The sequence below is a fragment of the Telopea speciosissima genome, chromosome 5 (assembly GCF_018873765.1).
Source record: "Telopea speciosissima isolate NSW1024214 ecotype Mountain lineage chromosome 5, Tspe_v1, whole genome shotgun sequence".
Taxonomy (NCBI): domain Eukaryota; kingdom Viridiplantae; phylum Streptophyta; class Magnoliopsida; order Proteales; family Proteaceae; genus Telopea; species Telopea speciosissima.
This window is the reverse complement of record NC_057920.1, coordinates 21,118,507-21,137,668: the sequence shown is the minus strand read 5'-3', so window position 1 is coordinate 21,137,668 and position 19,162 is coordinate 21,118,507. Positions and strand designations below refer to the sequence as shown.

At 41.2% G+C, this 19,162-nt stretch overlaps 1 protein-coding gene across 2 annotated transcripts in view; it reads right to left on the bottom strand.

Moving 5' to 3' along the window:
- The window catches only part of LOC122662175 (NPC intracellular cholesterol transporter 1-like), a 179,895-nt gene that overhangs the window by 10,950 nt on the left and 149,783 nt on the right, over positions 1-19,162 (bottom strand). For both annotated transcript variants that reach the window (XM_043857743.1, XM_043857744.1), the window contains exon 31: positions 10,476-10,569. In XM_043857743.1, coding sequence (XP_043713678.1) covers positions 10,476-10,569 — 94 coding nt within the window. The remainder of the gene's footprint in view (positions 1-10,475; positions 10,570-19,162) is intronic.

Genomic DNA, 19,162 nt, shown 5'->3' with positions numbered 1-19,162 from the left:
TGCGAGTCGCAGGGATGGTTTTTTTTTTTGTGGAAATCGATGGAGGAGAGGGTTACAGTGGGAATGGAGAGGGAAGGGCTACAGAGGGAGCAGACAGAGGGGTTTGGGGACTGTAGAGGTTAGGTTTGTACAGAGGATGGGGCAGATGTGAGAAGAGAGACGTATTTTTTTTACGGTAACCTAGCAGGGAGTACTGGAAGTCTGGGAGGAACTGAAGGATGGGTGAGGTTTCAGTGAAGATGGAAGAGGAAGAAGGTTGATCGAGGACAGTAGAACAGAGGAGTGGGAGATTTGGCTCTGATACCAAAATTGTGGAGGGCTGGTTAGGAGAGGGAAGATTCCAGAAAAGGGTTTAGAGTTGCAGCTAGCAGGGAGGGAGAGAAGAGGGAATACACACACACAACTCTCTTGAGCAAACAAACAATGTCAATATTTAATTCTCAAATCAGTGTTCTCCTACGTATTAGCTCATAACATATTAAATTAGAGACTAAATAAACTAGGAAATAACTCAAATTGGCAACTACCAAATTAGTACCTACGTAATCTACCCACCCAAATAAAATAAAGATTGCATCTCGGGTAGTCTACCAGCCCTTGTCAGACCAGAAAGTTGGTTTAGGACCAATCCTTGATTCCTTGGTTTGGGCCTCCAAAGTGGGTACCGTTGGTGCAGGCTAACTGGCTAAGGCAACTGCATCACAATTTTGTGACCATCCACCTAGGACCTTAGCAACCGCCTTCTCACCTTTGTGGAACCTAGGCTATGCCTTGACAGCGGTGCCCAATAATCTCAGGATCGCAAGATCTTGGTCTCAGTGGATAGGAAACTTAAAAACCTTCCAAATGGTCACAAAATAACGCAAAATAGATGAGTTTTGATCTCCCAAAACTAACCCTAAAGAGAAGGATCAGAACCAACTCAGTTTTCTTGACTTCAAAAAGTTAATGTCTCATTCTCTTTCTCATTTTGATCACAATATTCCTCTTTCCAGGCCATAAGCCTCCATCATTATTAACCATAGCTGCGTTTCTCTCATCAATCCCGCCAGATTTAGCACAGATATGATCCACTTCAGCCCCGTTTCTTGAATTTCAATTTGCTCCATAGATCCACTCAGGTTTCCTATTTTCTGTCCGGCATCAAAATACCATGTATGATGAAAACATCTAATAATTAGAAGTCTTCAACAGCATGTTAATAGTTCAAGGTTTCGCCGAATTTTCGTGAAATATTTGGTTTCAACAGACGTCGAAACGACTTGAACGATACACAGATTACAGTTGTTCGGTTCAAATTTTGCTGTTTTGGAGAAATTTTGAGGAAATGTATCGTTTTGGTATCGCTTCAATTGAAATGTTACATTCCTTTAAATATAAAATGTCAGGTTTCAAATGAAATGGGTCAAAATTTCGATCGATTTCGTTCATTTCTCTGGTTTAGACAGAAAAAATTGTGCAAACCTGGCTTTTTGTGATTTTTGGCCAAATCATTCCCATACAAGCGTGAAACAAGTTGTTGTGTAGTAGTGGAACACATCTTAAGTGAAGATTTGCTGCATTTGTGGAAGATTTGTGCAAGATTAAAAGTTGAAGGTATATAACATTTCCCAAAAATAATTTTATTTTTGCAAAAAATAGGGTAAATACTTGGCACAGCATCAGAAGATACACAAAGAACGCGAGCAAAGGTATCCGTGAGTGAGGCTACAGTTTTACCACCAAGAATCTGTGATCTAACCGATTCAAATTCTGATCCAAGGCCTCCCAAAAAACCTATAACAGCCAATTGCTCTCTTTGGGTCTGCATCAGTTTCACATCGGAAGCAATAGGAAGACGGGAATTTAACTCCGCATACATTCTCTTAAAATCAGCAAAATATTGAGTGATAGAGCGCCCCTTCCTCTCAGTCCAATAGAACTCCTGAGATATCTTCATAATATATTCTTCACTCAGTTGTCAAGAGGCGTCCAGGCGCCTTGGTCGCCTAGGCGGTGCCTTGGACGCCTAATTGGTGTTGCCTTGATTTTGGACCCTCCCCAACACCCTGGGTCGCCTAGACGCCATGACAACTATGTTCGAGATAGATTGTTCTGGCCAGAATATAACTCCCGAATAATCCCATAGTTCCTTCATAGTATCAATATGAGTAACCAAATCCACTATATGATTCTCCATCGAATTCAACAACTGTCCAAGGATTCTGGCATCAACCGTATCCCAAGTTGGATCATCAGCTGGTCTAGGGCCTAATAAATGTGCCTGTTGATTCCTACCTGTCAAAACCAGGTTCACAATTTTTCTCCATTGCTGAAAATTAGTGATACCCTCAAGCTTCTTCTCCGTGATTCGATTGGACGATGAGGACACAACCTCCATAACCACAACATTCTTCTTATCATCATCACCCATATTGCTCCCGTGAAAATTAATATCAATAGAATCACCAAAAGAAAATTAAAGGAGAACAAAGACAAGCAATCGACAACCTTGCTGCCACCTATCTAATTGAATATAACAGCACTCACACCAATCGAATCACCACAAAGAATGAGAAGAAGAACCAACCAACAACCTGCCTCTATTACTTCTTCACACACAGCACCATAACTCCATAAGTACTGAAAAATACAAACCTAGCACCCTGCGGTCAGCAATCTTTCCATAGCCAGTACCATAAACACTATAAAAAAAAAACTCGAAAAATATCAACCCAGCAACCTGCGGTCTTCAATCCTTCACAACCAATACCATAAACATCAATCGAAATCTGCTTTTATATTGTGGAATAAGCAGATTTAATCCATCCAATCTCACAGCCAAAGAACGAACAAAAAGAAGGGGTGAAAACACCCCTGCTCTTACGATCACAGACCCTTGGTTAGTTTAACCAGAAATTGCAGAAAGGAAAAAGAAAAAGAGGAGAAAAGGAGAAAGGGAATCTCACAAGGTGTACACCAGTCCTAGCGGATCTGCTCTGACACTGTAGAAAACCTTGGACCTGTAACCAGTAACTTTAGAGTGGAGAAAAGAGAAGAGAAGATGGAGAGAGAAGAGTGGCTGCAAGGAGAAGGGCCGTTTGTGTTACAAGGCTTCCTCCCTCAAGTATCTTATTTATAACAAAACCATTACAACCATAAAAGGAAAAGGAAACTAAACCTAGTCTAAAATTGGTAACTAACTTAGACTAGGAACTGACTTTGTTTTCTACATGGTATCAAAGTAGGTAATGTAGTCCTAGGTAGGAGTAATCCCACTAGGAACCAGGGTAATAGGATCTCTTAACAAGGCGATTGGGACAGCTTAGGCTAATTAGGGCAGAATTAGGGTTATGGTTAGGGTTTCGACTTAGGGTTTTATTTGGTAATGATGTGCAGAATTTTATGAGTCTAATGGTATAAGTTGGATCAAATTTGGTTGAGGTTGGAATTCTAGGGTTTTGGGTAGGATGCCTTATGAAAATGGACTGTTTGTAAGATCTAGGGTTTAGGGGCAGATTTTAGGAAAGAGGTTTATAGGGTATTAATGGGCAGGTCTAGGGGGTTATTTTGGTATAAAGAAGTTAGGGTTTGGATGAGTTACAAAATTCTGCAATTTAAGGCAGAATTGGATTTAGGGTTCTAATGGATCTATGGATTAATGGAAGGGATGATAATAGGAGTAGATGGAGCTTAGGTTAGAGGATTAGAAGAAGAAGGTTAAATGCTGAATTAATAAACTACTTACTTGAAAGATTAAATCTTCAATGGTAGCAGCTTTGAAGAACTAGAAGAAGGACCTCCCGATCTACAAGATGCAAGGAGTCGATCGGAGTCCACCAATCCCTTCACCTTGATATTACCCACAAGGTAGCCTTGATATTACTCACAAGGTTCACTCAACAGAGCAGAGCAGAGCAGCAGCTATGGCAGCAAACAAAAGCATTTTCATTAATCAAATTCGTCTCCAATGCTGGCCTCCCTTACAAACTTATATAGAAGACTCAAAAATAGACTTAGACACTAAAAGGGAATGGCCTAACCTTATTCCTAACCTATTAGGCAACTTAAACTGACTAGGAAACTCAAATAGAGTCCTAATGACTTAAAACAACTTAAACTACTTAAAATAAAGAAGATTCCCTAGTAGCCAATAGGATATAAGAACCTCTTAGCCAATAGGATCACTTCACTTAAATTAGACCAATTGAACCAATTGGATGCAACCAATTTAAACCGGTTCAATTAAAAACACAAAATAAAAACTAAGTATTGGGCTAATCCCGTATGCAACCTATATACCCCTATTTCAGGCCCACTAAAGTGGCCTAATACATAGAAAACCCTTGGGAACAAAGGCTTAACATATATATATATCCCAACCCTACACTTATTCCCAATGAAACAAGCCCTATTTGATGATGAATTTGCATCAACTCTCCCCAACTTGAAAAAATTCGTCCTCGAATTTTGTAGTGATGAGGGGGAATCAACATGTGATCAGCAGCTTTGACCATCCCCAAACAGAATTTCGGTGAAGCGGGAACATTGGGGATAAAGTCTTCAATGCGTGGAGCGTTCTCTTCAAAGAACCATAGTGGCATAACAAACTCTTTGTGCTCGACCTCTTCAAGAACAACATCTTGGATGTCGATGATTTCTTGTGGAGTGTTGTCAATCACCACTTCATCTTCCATGTCCTCAGCCTTGTCTACTTTGCCCTCTTTAGTAGTTTCTTCTACCATTGTGTGTTGGACCTCCACATCAATTTGATGGCCGAGCTTCTCAACCATGATCTCAACTACTGGTGTGGAGGTCCTTCTTCTAGTTCTTCGAAGCTGCTACCATTGAAGATTTAATCTTTCAAGTAAGTAGTTTATTAATTCAGCATTTAACCTTCTTCTTCTAGTCCTCTAACCTAAGCTCCATCTACTCCTATTATCATCCCTTCCATTAATCCATAGATCCATTAGAACCCTAAAACCCTAAATCCAATTCTGCCCTAAATTGCAGAATTTTGTAACTCATCCAAACCCTAACTTCTTTATACCAAAATAACCCCCTAGACCTGCCCATTAATACCCTATAAACCTCTTTCCTAAAATCTGCCCCTAAACCCTAGATCTTACAAACAGTCCATTTTCATAAGGCATCCTACCCAAAACCCTAGAATTCCAACCTCAACCAAATTTGATCCAACTTATATCATTAGACTCATAAAATTCTGTACATCATTACCAAATAAAACCCTAAGTCGAAACCCTAACCATAACCCTAATTCTGCCCTAATTAGCCTAAGCTGTCCCAATCGGCCAGCCTTGTTAAGAGATCCTATTACCCTGGTTCCTAGTGGGATTACTCCTACCTGGGACTACATTAAATTGGTATCAGAGCTATGGCGGAGGGAAGCTCCAACCAAGCCTCGAAAGACCCACCTCCCTTTGTTTTCAAGACCCGAGTTCGTCTACCCAATGGGAGCACAACCATCTTAGTTGTTGATGAGAGGAGACGTAACAACATTATTTCACAATTCGTGTACAATGCTGGCCTCCCTTACAAACTTATATAGAAGACTCAAAAATAGACTTAGACACTAAAAAGGAATGGCCTAACCTTATCCCTAACCTATTAGGCAACTTAAACTGACTAGGAAAATGAAATAGACTCAAAATAGAGTCCTAATGACTTAAAAACAACTTAAACAACTTAAAATAAAAGAAGATTCCCTACTAGCCAATAGGATATAAGAACCTCTTAGCCAATAGGATCACTTCACTTAAATTAGACCAATTGAACCAATTGGATGCAACCAATTTAAACCGGTTCAATTAAAAACACAAAATAAAAACTAAGTATTGGGCTAATCCCGTATGCAACTTATATACCCCTATTTCAGGCCCACTAAAGTGGCCTAATACATAGAAAACCCTTGGGAACAAAGGCCCAACATATATATATCCCAACCCTAGACTTATTCCCAATGAAACAAGCCCTATTTGATGATGAATCTGCATCAACAGGTAGGGATCACAGTATCGAGTCCCCCTGGGAGCGGGCAGGTGTTGAAATTATTTATCCACCCGTGTCCCCCTGTGGATAGTCCACCGTGTTAGAGCTCTTGTATGATATACATATCATTTTCTCCCTTTCCTACAAGGTCGGCCTTTTAGAGGAAGCGGTTCCAACATGGTATCAGAGCTAGGCAACCAGGGACTAATTCTCTCCAAGATTGCCGTTTTGAGAGTCGTCTTGGATTTCCCGTTTGGAGAAGGAAACCTTAATTCATAGAAGAAGAACTAGGGTTTCGTATGGGTTTTGTATGTTGGTGATTGAAAGAGGGTTGTTCTCGATCGTATGCTGCCTCTGTTTGAGAGACGTGGTCTCGCTGCCTCTGATTTGGTTTTATACCTTGGCTGCTATTAATTTCTGCTGATCGAACTAAGTTTTTTTCTGGTTTGATCGAAGAACTTTTGCTGATCGATCTACAGTCAATCTTGCTCTCCTTTTTGAACTTCCGATGATTTTTTTTTCTGCTTGATGGTGTTTCGTTGAGTCCAGAGGTTGAAGACAATATTTCTGTCTCTGGTTATCGCCTCCCCTTTTTTGAACTTGGTTTCCGGCTGGTTCACGCTGGAGTCGATTAATGTTGGAGCTTTTCTGTTTTTGAAACCCCTTTTGTTTGATGTTTGATGGTTCATCGGTTCTTCAATTATTGCTGTTGCTGCTCTTTGGTTTTGGCCTGAGATCCTAATTGAGGGCAGTACCCACATAGGCGATCCTAATCCAAGGGTTTCATCACCCAAACCAACCTCTGTTTTGAAGATTAAGTCGAAGCAGTGACCTGCTTCCCTGTTTTACCGCCAGATCTGATTTTAGGGCTTTAAATACTTGAGTGGAGCTTGCTGTTTGTAGGAACTACCACCTGGGTTTAACAGGGCCTGGGAGTGTGACTCTACCTCTGAAATTTTAGGCCAAACAAAGATCTGTCTTGGATTTTCTCTTGATCGGAGTTTCTTCTTTCCGCTAGGTGTTTGTTCATGACTGAAGGTTGAAGACAACCTTCCTAATGTGAGTGGCTTTCTTTTCTTTTATTCTGGTTTCCTATATTATCCCTCCTTTCTCTTTTTATTCCACTTAGCCTATATTTTACAGCCCTTCCTAGTTTGTCCCCATACAATAATTTTAATTCCCATCATGTCCCATTGCCTCTTTATCTAACAAATGACCCCTTGCAAATTCTGGTTTATTACCAGATTGCCACTCCTCCCTTAAATTTGGCCAGCCTTATGCATATATATATGGATTTCACTTAAATTAAAGTTCTGCCATTACCTCTTGCGATTGCCTATTGCATACTTGGATGGGTCCATCCCGAACGAAATTGGGTATTTTGACCCGGGTTCCACATCAATTGGAGATTGCATAATGTAATTATAGAATTGCCACTGGGTATACATATGTGCTATATTATTGCTTTGGTGGGCCCAGATCACATCAATTTGTTTTTTTGGCAAATTAGTACTTAAATGATATTGAGGTTGGAGTTTGTTTTGAGGGGGAGATTGGAAATTATTGAGATGCTGGTCAGATATCAAACTGCCATTGCCCTTTTAATTCCGACATTTCTTCAAAATTCTTGAAGTATAGTGGCCTAGGTGGGCCCCAAACACATGTGGGATTTGTACTTTTTTGAAGCTTGGACCTTGCATGATGGTTGTTGGCTCCATTGAGGGGAGGATAGAAACTGATATTGGGATTCTTTTATCTACAACTGTTATTTGTGCTGCTCTTGTTTATGGGATTTTTTATGATGCCCGTGCTTTGAGATGTTGATTATTGGCCGTTATTTGTTCATGTGTACTGCTACATGTGAGGGGGAGATTGGAATTGGATATTACTATTTGCATATCTGCTCTGCACAAGTCATCAATTGGAGAGTCTTACCTTTCTCAAGACTATTTCAATGAAGATTTCTCAAGATTTATTTCAATGAAGATTTTTACTTTTGAAGGGAAACTCCGAAGTTACTACCCTCCATCTTTTAAGCATGATATGGTTTTTTTGAAAATCGACAGGAAAATTCCACTTTGTGTGATTGAATTGATTCTTCCTTTGTTTGAAGATCGAGTTCTTTCCTTATATTGAAGATCGAGTCTTCTTTTATTAGAAATCAAGTTTTGCAATTATTGGAGAACATCTGTCATCGTTACCTATCTGCTGTTTTTGGATTGCGGTTAAAGTTATCAATTGTCCAGTGCTTGGGCTGATATTTCTACTGGTTTTATTGGAGTTTCCTCTATGCTCACTGAAGTCTACAACTACTTTCAAGACTGGTGTTGAGTTTGATTTTCTATTCTTTTTGGTCTAAGCTGGAGCCTTTCTTTTGATATCTGTATACTCCAGCTTGAGGGGGAGTGTTGAGAAGTGTACCACGATAGGGGGAGTGTCCCTATTGTGGTTGAACCCATTATGGTTTCCTTTATTGTTTTATGTCTTTAATTGTTAGGAGTTAGGAGTCAGTTTTTAGTCTAAGTTAGTTACCTATTTTAGACTAGGTTTAGTTTCCTTTTCCTAGACTAAGTTAGTTTCCTTATTAGATCAATTTCCTATTTTCTCTCCTTGGCTGATAAGGATTTAGTTTCCTTTTTGTAATGTAACTTTCTATTGATTTTATTATAAATAAGATAGAGGAAGCGGTTCCAACATGGTATTAGAGCAGGCAGGGGTTGCAGTATCGAGTCCCCCTGGGAGCGGGTAGGTGTTGAAATTATTTATCCACCCGTGTCCCCCTTTGGATAGTCCGCCGTTTTAGAGCTCCTATATGATATACATATTGTTTCCTCTCTTTTCTACAAGGTCGGCCTTTTAGAGGAAGCGGTGCCAACAGATACCATGTAACCTGCGAAAATTAGAGAAGGGAGAGAGGAAAAAGAAGAAGAAGAGAGGAGAAGAGAAGCTCACACAGCCGTGAGCAATCTATTCAATATCATAATGAGAGTATATAAGGTGTTATATAGGGTTAGGAACAAAACAGGAAAAACCAGAAAATTAAGAAGATAATGAGCCCACAAAACCTCTCTTCTAACAGATGCTATTATTTATTGTTTATTTATGTTGTACAAAGCTTAAAAACTCTAGTTATGCATGTATCAAAACTTGAATTTAGTTTGTTGATATTTTTTTTTTCTGACGAATATCTAGCATTGGTATGATTCTTTAATATTAATTTAGCATGTAAATAGAGTAATATAATTTTTAATATGCTATTTGTGCCAAATACAATGGTTATACGAAAAAAAAAACAATAGAACGCCTTGCTCACCGAGGCGACGCCTTGTGGCCGCCCTATCGCCAAGGCGCTTAGGAAGGCCCGCAAATGCCTTGGTCGCCCTGCCGCCTTGATAACTATGATCAAAAGCATATCCATGCATGTAGCATATCTAGTGTCCATGGTTTGAGGTCTCGCCGAGATCTCGGTTTTTATCCTGTTTTTTTGTGTTACCAAGTCGAAACCACAAGCAAGTTAAGGAATCAACAAGGTTTCGGTCGAAATTTCAGTATCTCACCGAAATCAGAAATCTCATATCAGTAGAAATTGTTACCATCCACTTGATATACAAGCCTCAACTCGACAAGACTTGGTAGAAATGTCAACCAGTCTGGTCTATCTCGGTGGGTTTCGCTTGTGAATGCACAACCCCCCCCCCCCCCCAAATGCTTATTTAAGCTGTTTTACTTGAACTATATGCGTTCTAATACTAAAGATTGTGTGAATTGGTCATATGAGTAAATATATATACAGCATACACTACCAACCTAGGGTCCTAAGTCAAAGTATCATTTTGGGTGTGATTTTTAAAAAACCTAAGGGTTTCCACCATGTTTATAGGGCCTAAAATAGGCTGTCCTGCAAGTTTCATGACCTAATTAAGTCATATGGCTACCAAAACCAAGGACCGAAATTTGATATAAAAAATGCACCAACTTGGCCGTGATCTCGCTGAGTTACCAAGAAAATTGACCGAAACCAGCCAAGATACTGAGACCTCGAACCTTGCTAGTGTCTCTTAACGTCTCTCAGATACATCTCTTAAAACCAACTTTCTAATACATTGCCTGATACTGAATCACTGATACTTCACATCTTGCTATCAACCATTAGTTATTCTTTTTAAAGTTCCTGATTTTAGATGTTGTAAGTACATACATGGAGACAATGTAAAGATATTATCTGCAGCAATCCTTCTTCTTTTCTAATTTGAGTATTCTTGTGCATAAGGATGGCAGATTATGCTTCAAAAAAAGCTAAAAATCTGATGGAAATACTCTTCCTCAAATAACTTTGCAGAAGCAAGCCTAATATATGTTCAAAAGAGGCATGAATGTTGAATGGAGCCTATGGCCAACAGAACTGAAATATACAAAGATTCCTACAAGGCCAGAACTTCAAATAATTAGGATAATGAGAACTGCCAGATTAGTTATAGAGAACACACCAAGAGCTATTGCTAGGTTGATCAACGCGGTTCTCCATATGTCCAAGTATTGCTCAAAGAAGATATAAAACACTGAATATGGAAAGATCTCAATCTGCATCAGAAAGGTAACGTTAGTGCAGTGAAAGTACATGGACTATGACAGCTACACAGCCTGAAATTTGATTCCACTGCAATGCCTTAAACTATTTGCAACATCTGCAAAGGAAAATAGATTAATTCTAACAGTTGCGATTCTTCAGAAAATAAATATTTGTAGCTTCATCAGGGTATTCATTAGAGTACCGTATGGATGTTCTACCTACCCGCCTGTCTTGAGTTTTTTAGGCACTCTGATCCGCCTCTAAAGTTTGACGCTTTATTGGATGAAAGATTAGGGCTACCTTTACAAAGATCAGTTCCATTGTAAATTGGTATGGGTCTTCTGGGTTAGTAGTAAGTAGGGGTTCGTGGAGTCAGGTTCAGCCCCCTCTACTTAGGTTGTCATTCTTCCATAGATCTCTCAAAGCTCGTGCAAACTCCAATTCCATCTCTCTGCTTCTCTCCCCTTATGGCAACCCCCTCACTTCCGTCCCTAAGATTAAGTCTGAAGCTATCTCTTTCTTTTCCTCCCTCTTCTCCCCCCTTCCCCCCACCCCTTCCCCCTGATTTAAGAAATAAATTTGTCCCCTCTTCTCTCTTTGGCTTTCTCCAATCCATCCCCTCGGATGTCCTCTACCACAAGTCCAATTGGGCCCTTGGTCCTGATGGCTTTAGTATGAGCTTTTTCCTTGCTTGTTGGGACCATGGTTCAAAATCTCGCGATATATCGTTGATATTTCGGTATATTTCGAATATCTCGACACTGCCGAGACGAGATGACCATATGAAATGAAAAAAGTCCAAATTTCAGTATATTACTTAAACAATGTGTATTTAACCATTTATACATCAGGGTCTGACCCTATACTGTCAATCAAGGGTGCAAACCCAAAACAACACTTTGAGTTCATTTTTTTTGCAATATGAAGGTTTAAATGTATTTATTTAGCTTAAATAAGGGTGTACATGAAGTATCAAGCCTTAATATGGCAAAAAATCCACCAAGATGGACTGCCGAAATATGGTAGAAAAAATACCATATTTTGGCAAAATTTCGGTACATTTCGGATATTTCGGAAATCTCGACCTGCCCGAAATGGCGAGGCGAGACGAGATCTTGAAATATGGTTGGGACATCCTCAAAGATGACATTTTCAAAGCTATTCGCAGCTTTTTCTTCAATCCTAGTAAGATCTCTAAGATCAATCAGACCTTCCTTCGCCTCATCCCTAAAAAGTTGGGGGCGTCCTCTTTGGCTGAATTTTTTTTTTTTTTGGGTGAATAAAAAAATTCATTACCAAGGAAGAAGAACAACAGAGACCCCAAAAAGGAGGGGAAGAAGAAACAAAAAAATACAAGCTAACACATCCTCAAACAGGGGAGGAGGTTGGCTGGATAGAGGAGGGGGGGAGATCCCAGGAAACATCAATATGCCTGTTCCTTGGGGAATCAATACTAGGAGAAGTTACAGTAGAGAGCTTTGCTTTAATGTCAAAAGAGATGGAGTCCCAAATCTGGCTAAGAGGCCTGGAGTTGGAAGTCCATTTTCTAATGTTACGCTCCATCCAAATTTGGTTGATGGAAGCACAAAAAGCCAGTTTACCAACTGTATCACAAATCGAAGAGCCAGCAAAGGTCATGTCTCCATAACCATTCCCTAGAGAAGTTGAGAACTCTCCGCCTATGAGGCCAACATTTGACTAGCATTCGCTTCCAGATGGCCGAGGAAAGCGCACAATCAAAGAATAGATGATCTATATCTTCAACAGCATTCCAACAAAGACAACAATAAGGGGAGACTGAGATCTGCCGAAGACGGAGGAAGGACTGTGTTGGGAGGCAGTTTGTGAAGACGTGCCACACAGTGAAGCTGTGCCGGGGAATGTGGCTTTTGAACCAGAGCTTTCCCCAAGGAACCGGATCACTTCTGAGACGAACAATATTCCAAGCATCCTTGGATCTGAACAAACCGGAAGTGGAAGGGATCCAAGTGACACAATCACAACTCCCGGAGGGTCTTCTAGGGATAGAGGGCAGAGCATCCCAGATTTAATTGAGGCCCAGGTGGAGAGAGGGGGGCGGGTCCTAGTCTTCGTTAGAGATAATATCAGCTACCTGCGAGTTCCTGTTTAAACCACAATTGTAGATAGCTCTAGAGCTGACCGAGTGAATGAGAATACCCTTTGGATGCCAGTGATCCAAAGAGCAGTATAGGATCCATTCCCAATCTTGGAGTGAATAGCTTCAATAGCCATTTGTCTAAGAGAGAGAATCTTGCGCCAGACCCAAGAAGCATCCGAAGTAGAAGCGACAGACCAAATAGAATCAGATCGAAGGATGCCAGAGTATATCCAATCAACCTAAATGCTGTTTTCTTTAGAAGCGATCTTCCAAATCAACTTGATGATGCCTGCCGAGTTCATATCTTTGATGCAGCGAAGACCTAACCCTCCCTCTTCCTTTGGCTGATTTTAGACCTATCTCTCTCTGTAATCTCCTTTTTAAATTCATTGCCAAAATTCTTGCCAACCGTCTTCAGTTGGTTATTCCTTCCTTGGTCAGCCCTAACCAATCGGCTTTCATTTCGGGTAAAAGCATCACTGATAACATTCATCTTTGCTCCAAAATTGTCAGAGGGTTCAACTGTAAATCCCACTCTCCTGCTACCCTTATGAAGATTGACATCCATAAGGCATTTGACTCTATCAGGTGGGATTTCATTGGTGATGTTTTGACTCAAATATCCTTTCCCCTTCCCTTTGTGCGTTGGATCCATTTCTATATCTCTTCCCCTTCCTTCTCGGCTATTATCAATGGTTCTCCTGCCAGTTTCTTCCCCTCTAATATGGAAATTCGCTAAGGCTGCCCTCTCTCTCCCTTTCTCTTCTCCCTTGCTCTAGAAGTTCTCTCTAGGAGCATTCAGTTAAAAAACTGGCCAGCACCTCATCTCCCCCATTGCTAAATGTAAGGCTCTCAATCTCTTCCACCTTGCCTTTGCGGATGACCTTATGATCTTTTCTAAGGCTGATCCCTCTTCGATCTCTTCCATTATGTCCTCCCTCCATCTCTTTGAAAGCCTCTCGGGGCTTAAGATCAATTTCCTTAGTTTCTGACTCCATCAAGGATCATCTTCTCTGCCTGACGGGATTCTCCTTCGGCCACCTCCCTGTTAAATATCTTGGTCTCCCCCTCATTCCCGCTAGGTTGACTGCCCACCATTTTTCCACTGCGTTAGATCTCATTAGAAAGCGCATCTAGCTTTGGAAGGGCAAACTTCTCTCCTTTGCTGGTAGGCTTGAGCTCACTAGATCCATCCTCCAATCCTCTTACATTTATTGGTGTGGCATCTTTGGGCTTCCCAAGTCGACCATTTCTGCCATGGAATCCCTCTTTTGTGCCTTTCTTTGGAAAGGCAAAGAATGCTCCAAATTCATCCATCCTATCAGTTGGACTACCATCTGTTTCCCCAAATCCGAAGGTGGCCTAGGTATCCGTAGGATTAGTGATTACAATAAGGCTGGTATTCTTAAGCTCAATTGGAAAATCATATCCAATCATGATTCTATCTGGGTTCACTGGGTTCACTCTCATCTCCTTAAAAAGGATTCCTAGTGGGCTGTCCCCTTTCAGACGGACACTTCTAGGGTTTGGCGTAAAATCCTCCTCCGGCCTCTTGCCCTTCGTACCATCTCCCTCAAGATTGCTGACGGCTCCTCTTTCTCTCGTTGGATGGACCCCTGGCACTCTTCTAGTGTCCTTTTTAATCTCCTTGGAGCCCGCTCTGTTTACTCTTCCGGTATTCCCAAGTTCTCCCCTCTCTCCTCCATTATTGTTGACGGCTTGTGGTCTCCCCCTCCCCCTTTCCCCCATGTCTTGCTGCTCAGGTCTGGGCCTCCCTTCCCCCTCTTCCACCCCCTCCTCCCAATCGGATAGGACCATATGGAACCGTTCCCTAAATGGCCTCTTTAGCTCTATATCGGCTTGGAATTTTATTCGTCTCCAAGATCCTAAGGTTCTCTGGCATAAGCTCATTTGGTTCAAAGGTCATATTCCCCGCCATAAATGTTTGGTGCACCCTGAACAAATGCCTTCCCACCCAAGCTTTTCTTCTGCATCGTGTGTTGGAACGGTCTTGAGGACGTTGACCACCTTTTCTTCTCTTGCCCTTTCACCTCCCCTATTTGGAAGAAAGCCCTCCAATCCATTTAGCCCTGCCTGAGAAGGCCTTTACCTTTTTCCAGTGGCTTTGGATGGATATGACTTTTTCAGGCAGTCTATTTGTGATTCAGCAGGTAAACTTGTGCTAGGAGCTGTCATTTCCCATATTTGGATGGAAAGAAATCTTAGAAGATGGACCTACAATTCTCGATCTTTTGATAAGATTTGGAAAGCCATCTTCTTTGATGTTAGCTCTAAGCTGCAGATTGTTCGTTCTGGCTCTCTTGTGGACTCTCCTAGAAATAGGCACATTACTTCTTTTTGAAGCTTAGATGTTTCTTTTATTCAGACTCCTAGCCCGCCCTTATAGGGCTTCTTAGGGCTTGGGTCTTTGTATAGCTTCCCCCCCCTCTCTTCTCCCTGTGTATTCTCCCCTCCCCCCTTTTTTTCTTTTCCGTTTTTGGTAATGCATTTTTATTCACCATAAAAAAGAAAAATCTGAGGGCATGCCCAAATTCCTGGGTAGTTCTGGGAAAACAAAGAAAAGAAAAGAAAAGAAAAGGAAAGAATCGAGTAGGTATGGATGTATTCACTCTCAAAGCAATTAACCATTTCCCAAAAAGACTAAAGGTTCATCAGAAAAGCCTCAAATTATTCTCACAGATAGGGAGGGTTTTTTCCATCTCTAAACCTAGCTTGAAAAGTTGTAAGGAATGTTCTCCAGGGACTAGAAATAGTTCTACAAATCTTGGAGTTCATTCTTACATGAAAGGGAGGATTGCTTCACCCAGGATTATCAAAAGTTCATATTGCTTCCCCAGATCCCGCAGTGGTGGGAGCCTCGTGCACTGGGTAAGCCCCTTTTTTTTACATTCCCAGGGTGGTATACAAGTCTGAAGGCAGTTTGGTCCTTGGGATAATCACGTGCCAAGGGTTGGGACACTTTCTAGAGGTCTCCAAAGTTATATAGGAAAAAAGTTTATTGTGATGGTACTCCTCGTCTGCGGATATATTTATTTCCAAGGGTTGCATAACAGACTGAATGTTGTTTCATGTTTTTTGAGGTAACCAGTAATCCAATTTCAGACTGATAGGTGTTGCTTCCTAGACATCTATTGCAAAACATTTCTTTACTTTCATGTCCTTTCTATGTGCATACATTTTGAAAATTTTTGGGTGCTTTTATATTTGAAAATGAAATAAATTATTCGGATACCTATCAGCCTGGCAAGTATCTTTTGAACTTTATCAGGTATATTTTTATGGACACAAAACGCAACAGCATGTAGGCGTACAATGCTCATGGTTCAAACATGAAATTATGAATAGTGGCTATTGATACACATTTGGTGTTAGCTATATTGCCAGAATACCGTGGGGGTATTCTGGTCCTCTTTCTTTTGTTATTTTATTTATTTCGTACATGTGGTTTAGTCCCACATTGCTAATGTACAATTGTTTCATTCTTCATTATGATTATAAATAAAGATGTGCTTGGGATGACTAAATCATCCAAGCATTCATTCTCTAATCCTATTCTGTTAACATGGTATCAAAGCAAAATTCGAATTAGGAACCCCCCCTTCTCTTCCTTTCTCGATTTCGGCCTCCTCCCCTCTCATTCGCAAGTTTTTTTTCTTCTCCTTTCCCCTTGTTCTTCATTCACCCCTATTAGGGCAGCACTGATGAGGTGATCAATAGATCCAGTGGCTGCCCTCCATTACCTCATTCTATGATCAAGTTATTTGATCGATAGGGACAATTTCAGCTCCAGTTGCTGCCTGCGATATTTGAAGATTCTGTTTTTTGTGGACTGCTCTCACTCCCTTCCAAGGAAGCAATCTACATCATTGAAGACTCAAGAAGCAGCAGTATTTACTATTCTGTATTAGTTCCTATCTCCACCAAGTTTGAAGACATCCTAGATCGATTATTCTTCCACCAAATCAGGGTTTTGAAAGCATTATCGATCTAGGGTTTGCAGGTTCTTGTTGCGGCTGATATTTGGCAGAGTGATTCAGCATTACTAGAGCACCACTCGATCCTAGTTTCAGCTGCATCTGCTGTGATTTTGCTCTTCTTCTTCCCTACATCGATCTCATCAATTTCAGGGTTTTTTCCAAAACCCTGTAAAAATCGATCTAAGGGATTTACTTGGCTACTGTTGCTGATTTTTGGAGACCATTGTTCTACCACTACCAGCAGGCTCTCCTCTAATTTTCAGCCCTTAACTTGGAGGATTTCTTGGGTTTTTCTTCACAACAGTCCCCTTCTGCGATTTGGGCTTCTCTACTGTCTTCATGGGTGACTCTGTAGATTTGACTGCTACTTCAGTTGGTGATGGAACCAGCAAGCCAGATTATCACACTTTTTCTCCAAATCCAATCAAGTTGGATGGCAGTAATTATTTACTTTGGTCTAGGTCTACATCCTTTGCCATTGCTGGCCGTGGCCTTACGGGTCATATTAGGGGCACTATTGTTATGCCCATTGAGGTTGGAGCTGCTTAAGACAAGTGGCTTGCCAACAATGGAGTTCTTATGTCCTACCTAATTGGTTCTATGACTACAGATCTGCAGCACAATTTTCTTCTCCTTGACACAGCCTCGGAAATTTGGGCTGCTTGCAAGGAAACTTACGGACAACTTAGCAATGATGCCCAGGTTTATGAACTCAGGAAGAAGGTCCTTCACACCTCTCAGGGGGAGTTGATAGTCTCCAAGTACTATGCTACTTTGCGCAGCAACTGGACCACTTTTCTGACTTTCATTCAAGTACAGCTGCTGATATTACTTCTTACAAACAACATATGGACAAGATCAGAGTCTATGATTTTTTGGCAGGTTTGAATGTCGAGTATGATCAGATTCGGGTTTAGGTGTTGGGTCACAAGCCATTTCCCCCACTTGAACAATCCTATGCCCTGGTCTCCTCTGAAGAAAACCGTAGGGCTGCCATGTTGCACCCTCCTATTACTGACAGATCGGCACTCCAGGCTGCTGCCCTTGCCACTCCTGCACCTAGTGGCACTGCTTCTCTTGGTGATTCTACTACTGGGTCTGTTGTTTGTGAGTACTGTCACAAACCTTACCACACCAAGGAGAAGTGCTGGAAACTTCATAGGAAATCGGCTGACTTTGAAGCTAAAAGGGCTGCCAAGACCAAGACAAAGACTAAGACCAAGGCCCATCGATTGAGATCATATCATGCGGCCCTCGCTATCGACCCCGGTCTATCCCAGGATGATCTACAGGCACTCCTTTGTATGCTGAGGGGTCTTCCGCTGCTGCTGCCTCTACTACATTAGCTACTGCCAATTCTTCTACTACTTCAGGTTCCCACTTTGCCCGGTCAGGTATTCCATTTGGGGGTCATTGTGCTTCTGTAGCTTCACATCCTTGGATCATAGATTCTGGGGCTACAGATCATATGACCGGTTCCTCTGGTTTGTTTCATAGATATTCTCCCACTTCTGGGAAAGACAAGGTCAAGGTAGCTGATGGTTCCCTTTCTTCTATATCTGGAAAAGGAATCATCAACTGCACTTCCTCTCTTCCATTAACTTCTGTTTTGCATATTCCTAATTTTACTACTAACCTTCTTTCCATTAGTAGTATTCTCGTGATCTTAACTGCAAAGTCACTTTCTTTCCTTCTCATTGTGTGTTTCAGGATCTGGACTTTGGGAGGACGATTGGATTGGGTAAAGTGCACGGTGGGCTGTACCTGCTTAATGATGGTCGCTTCTCTCCACCACCATTGCCTTCTCCACTACACCAGAACTCCATGGTCTCTTCTGAACTCTACCAGTGGCACTTTAGGTTAGGTCACCCCTCTTTAGGAATTTCAGCACATTTATTTCCTAGTTTGGTCACCCTTCGTACTAAGGATGACTTTTTTTGTGAGGCGTGTGTTCTGGCCAAACAGACATGTTCAAATTATCCTATTTGAAATAAAATGAGTTCTTCTTGCTTTCAATTAGTGCACTCTGATGTTTGGGGCCCTAATCGTAAACCCTCTATTTCTAGTCATCGGTGGTTTGTCTCTTTCATTGATTGTCATTCTAGGAACACATGGGTGTATCTTTTGCATACAAAAAATCAGGTTTTTTCATGTTTTCAGCACTTTCATAAAATGGTCCAAACTCAGTTCCAGGCTACTCTCAAAATATTGAGAAGTGATAATGGGACAGAGTATAAAGAATCACAATTTCAAAAATATTTGGCTGACCATAGAATCATTCATCAAACTAGTTGTGTTGATACCCCTGCCCAGAATGGTGTGGCAGAAAGGAAAAACCGCCACTTGTTAGAAATGGCCAGAGCTTTGATGTTTCCGAAAAATGTCCCGTCTCAATATTGGGGGGATGCGGTTCTTACGACGGCCTATCTCATCAATAGGCTGCCCTCTAGGGTACTTAACTCCCGTAGCCCCTCTGATATTTTGATT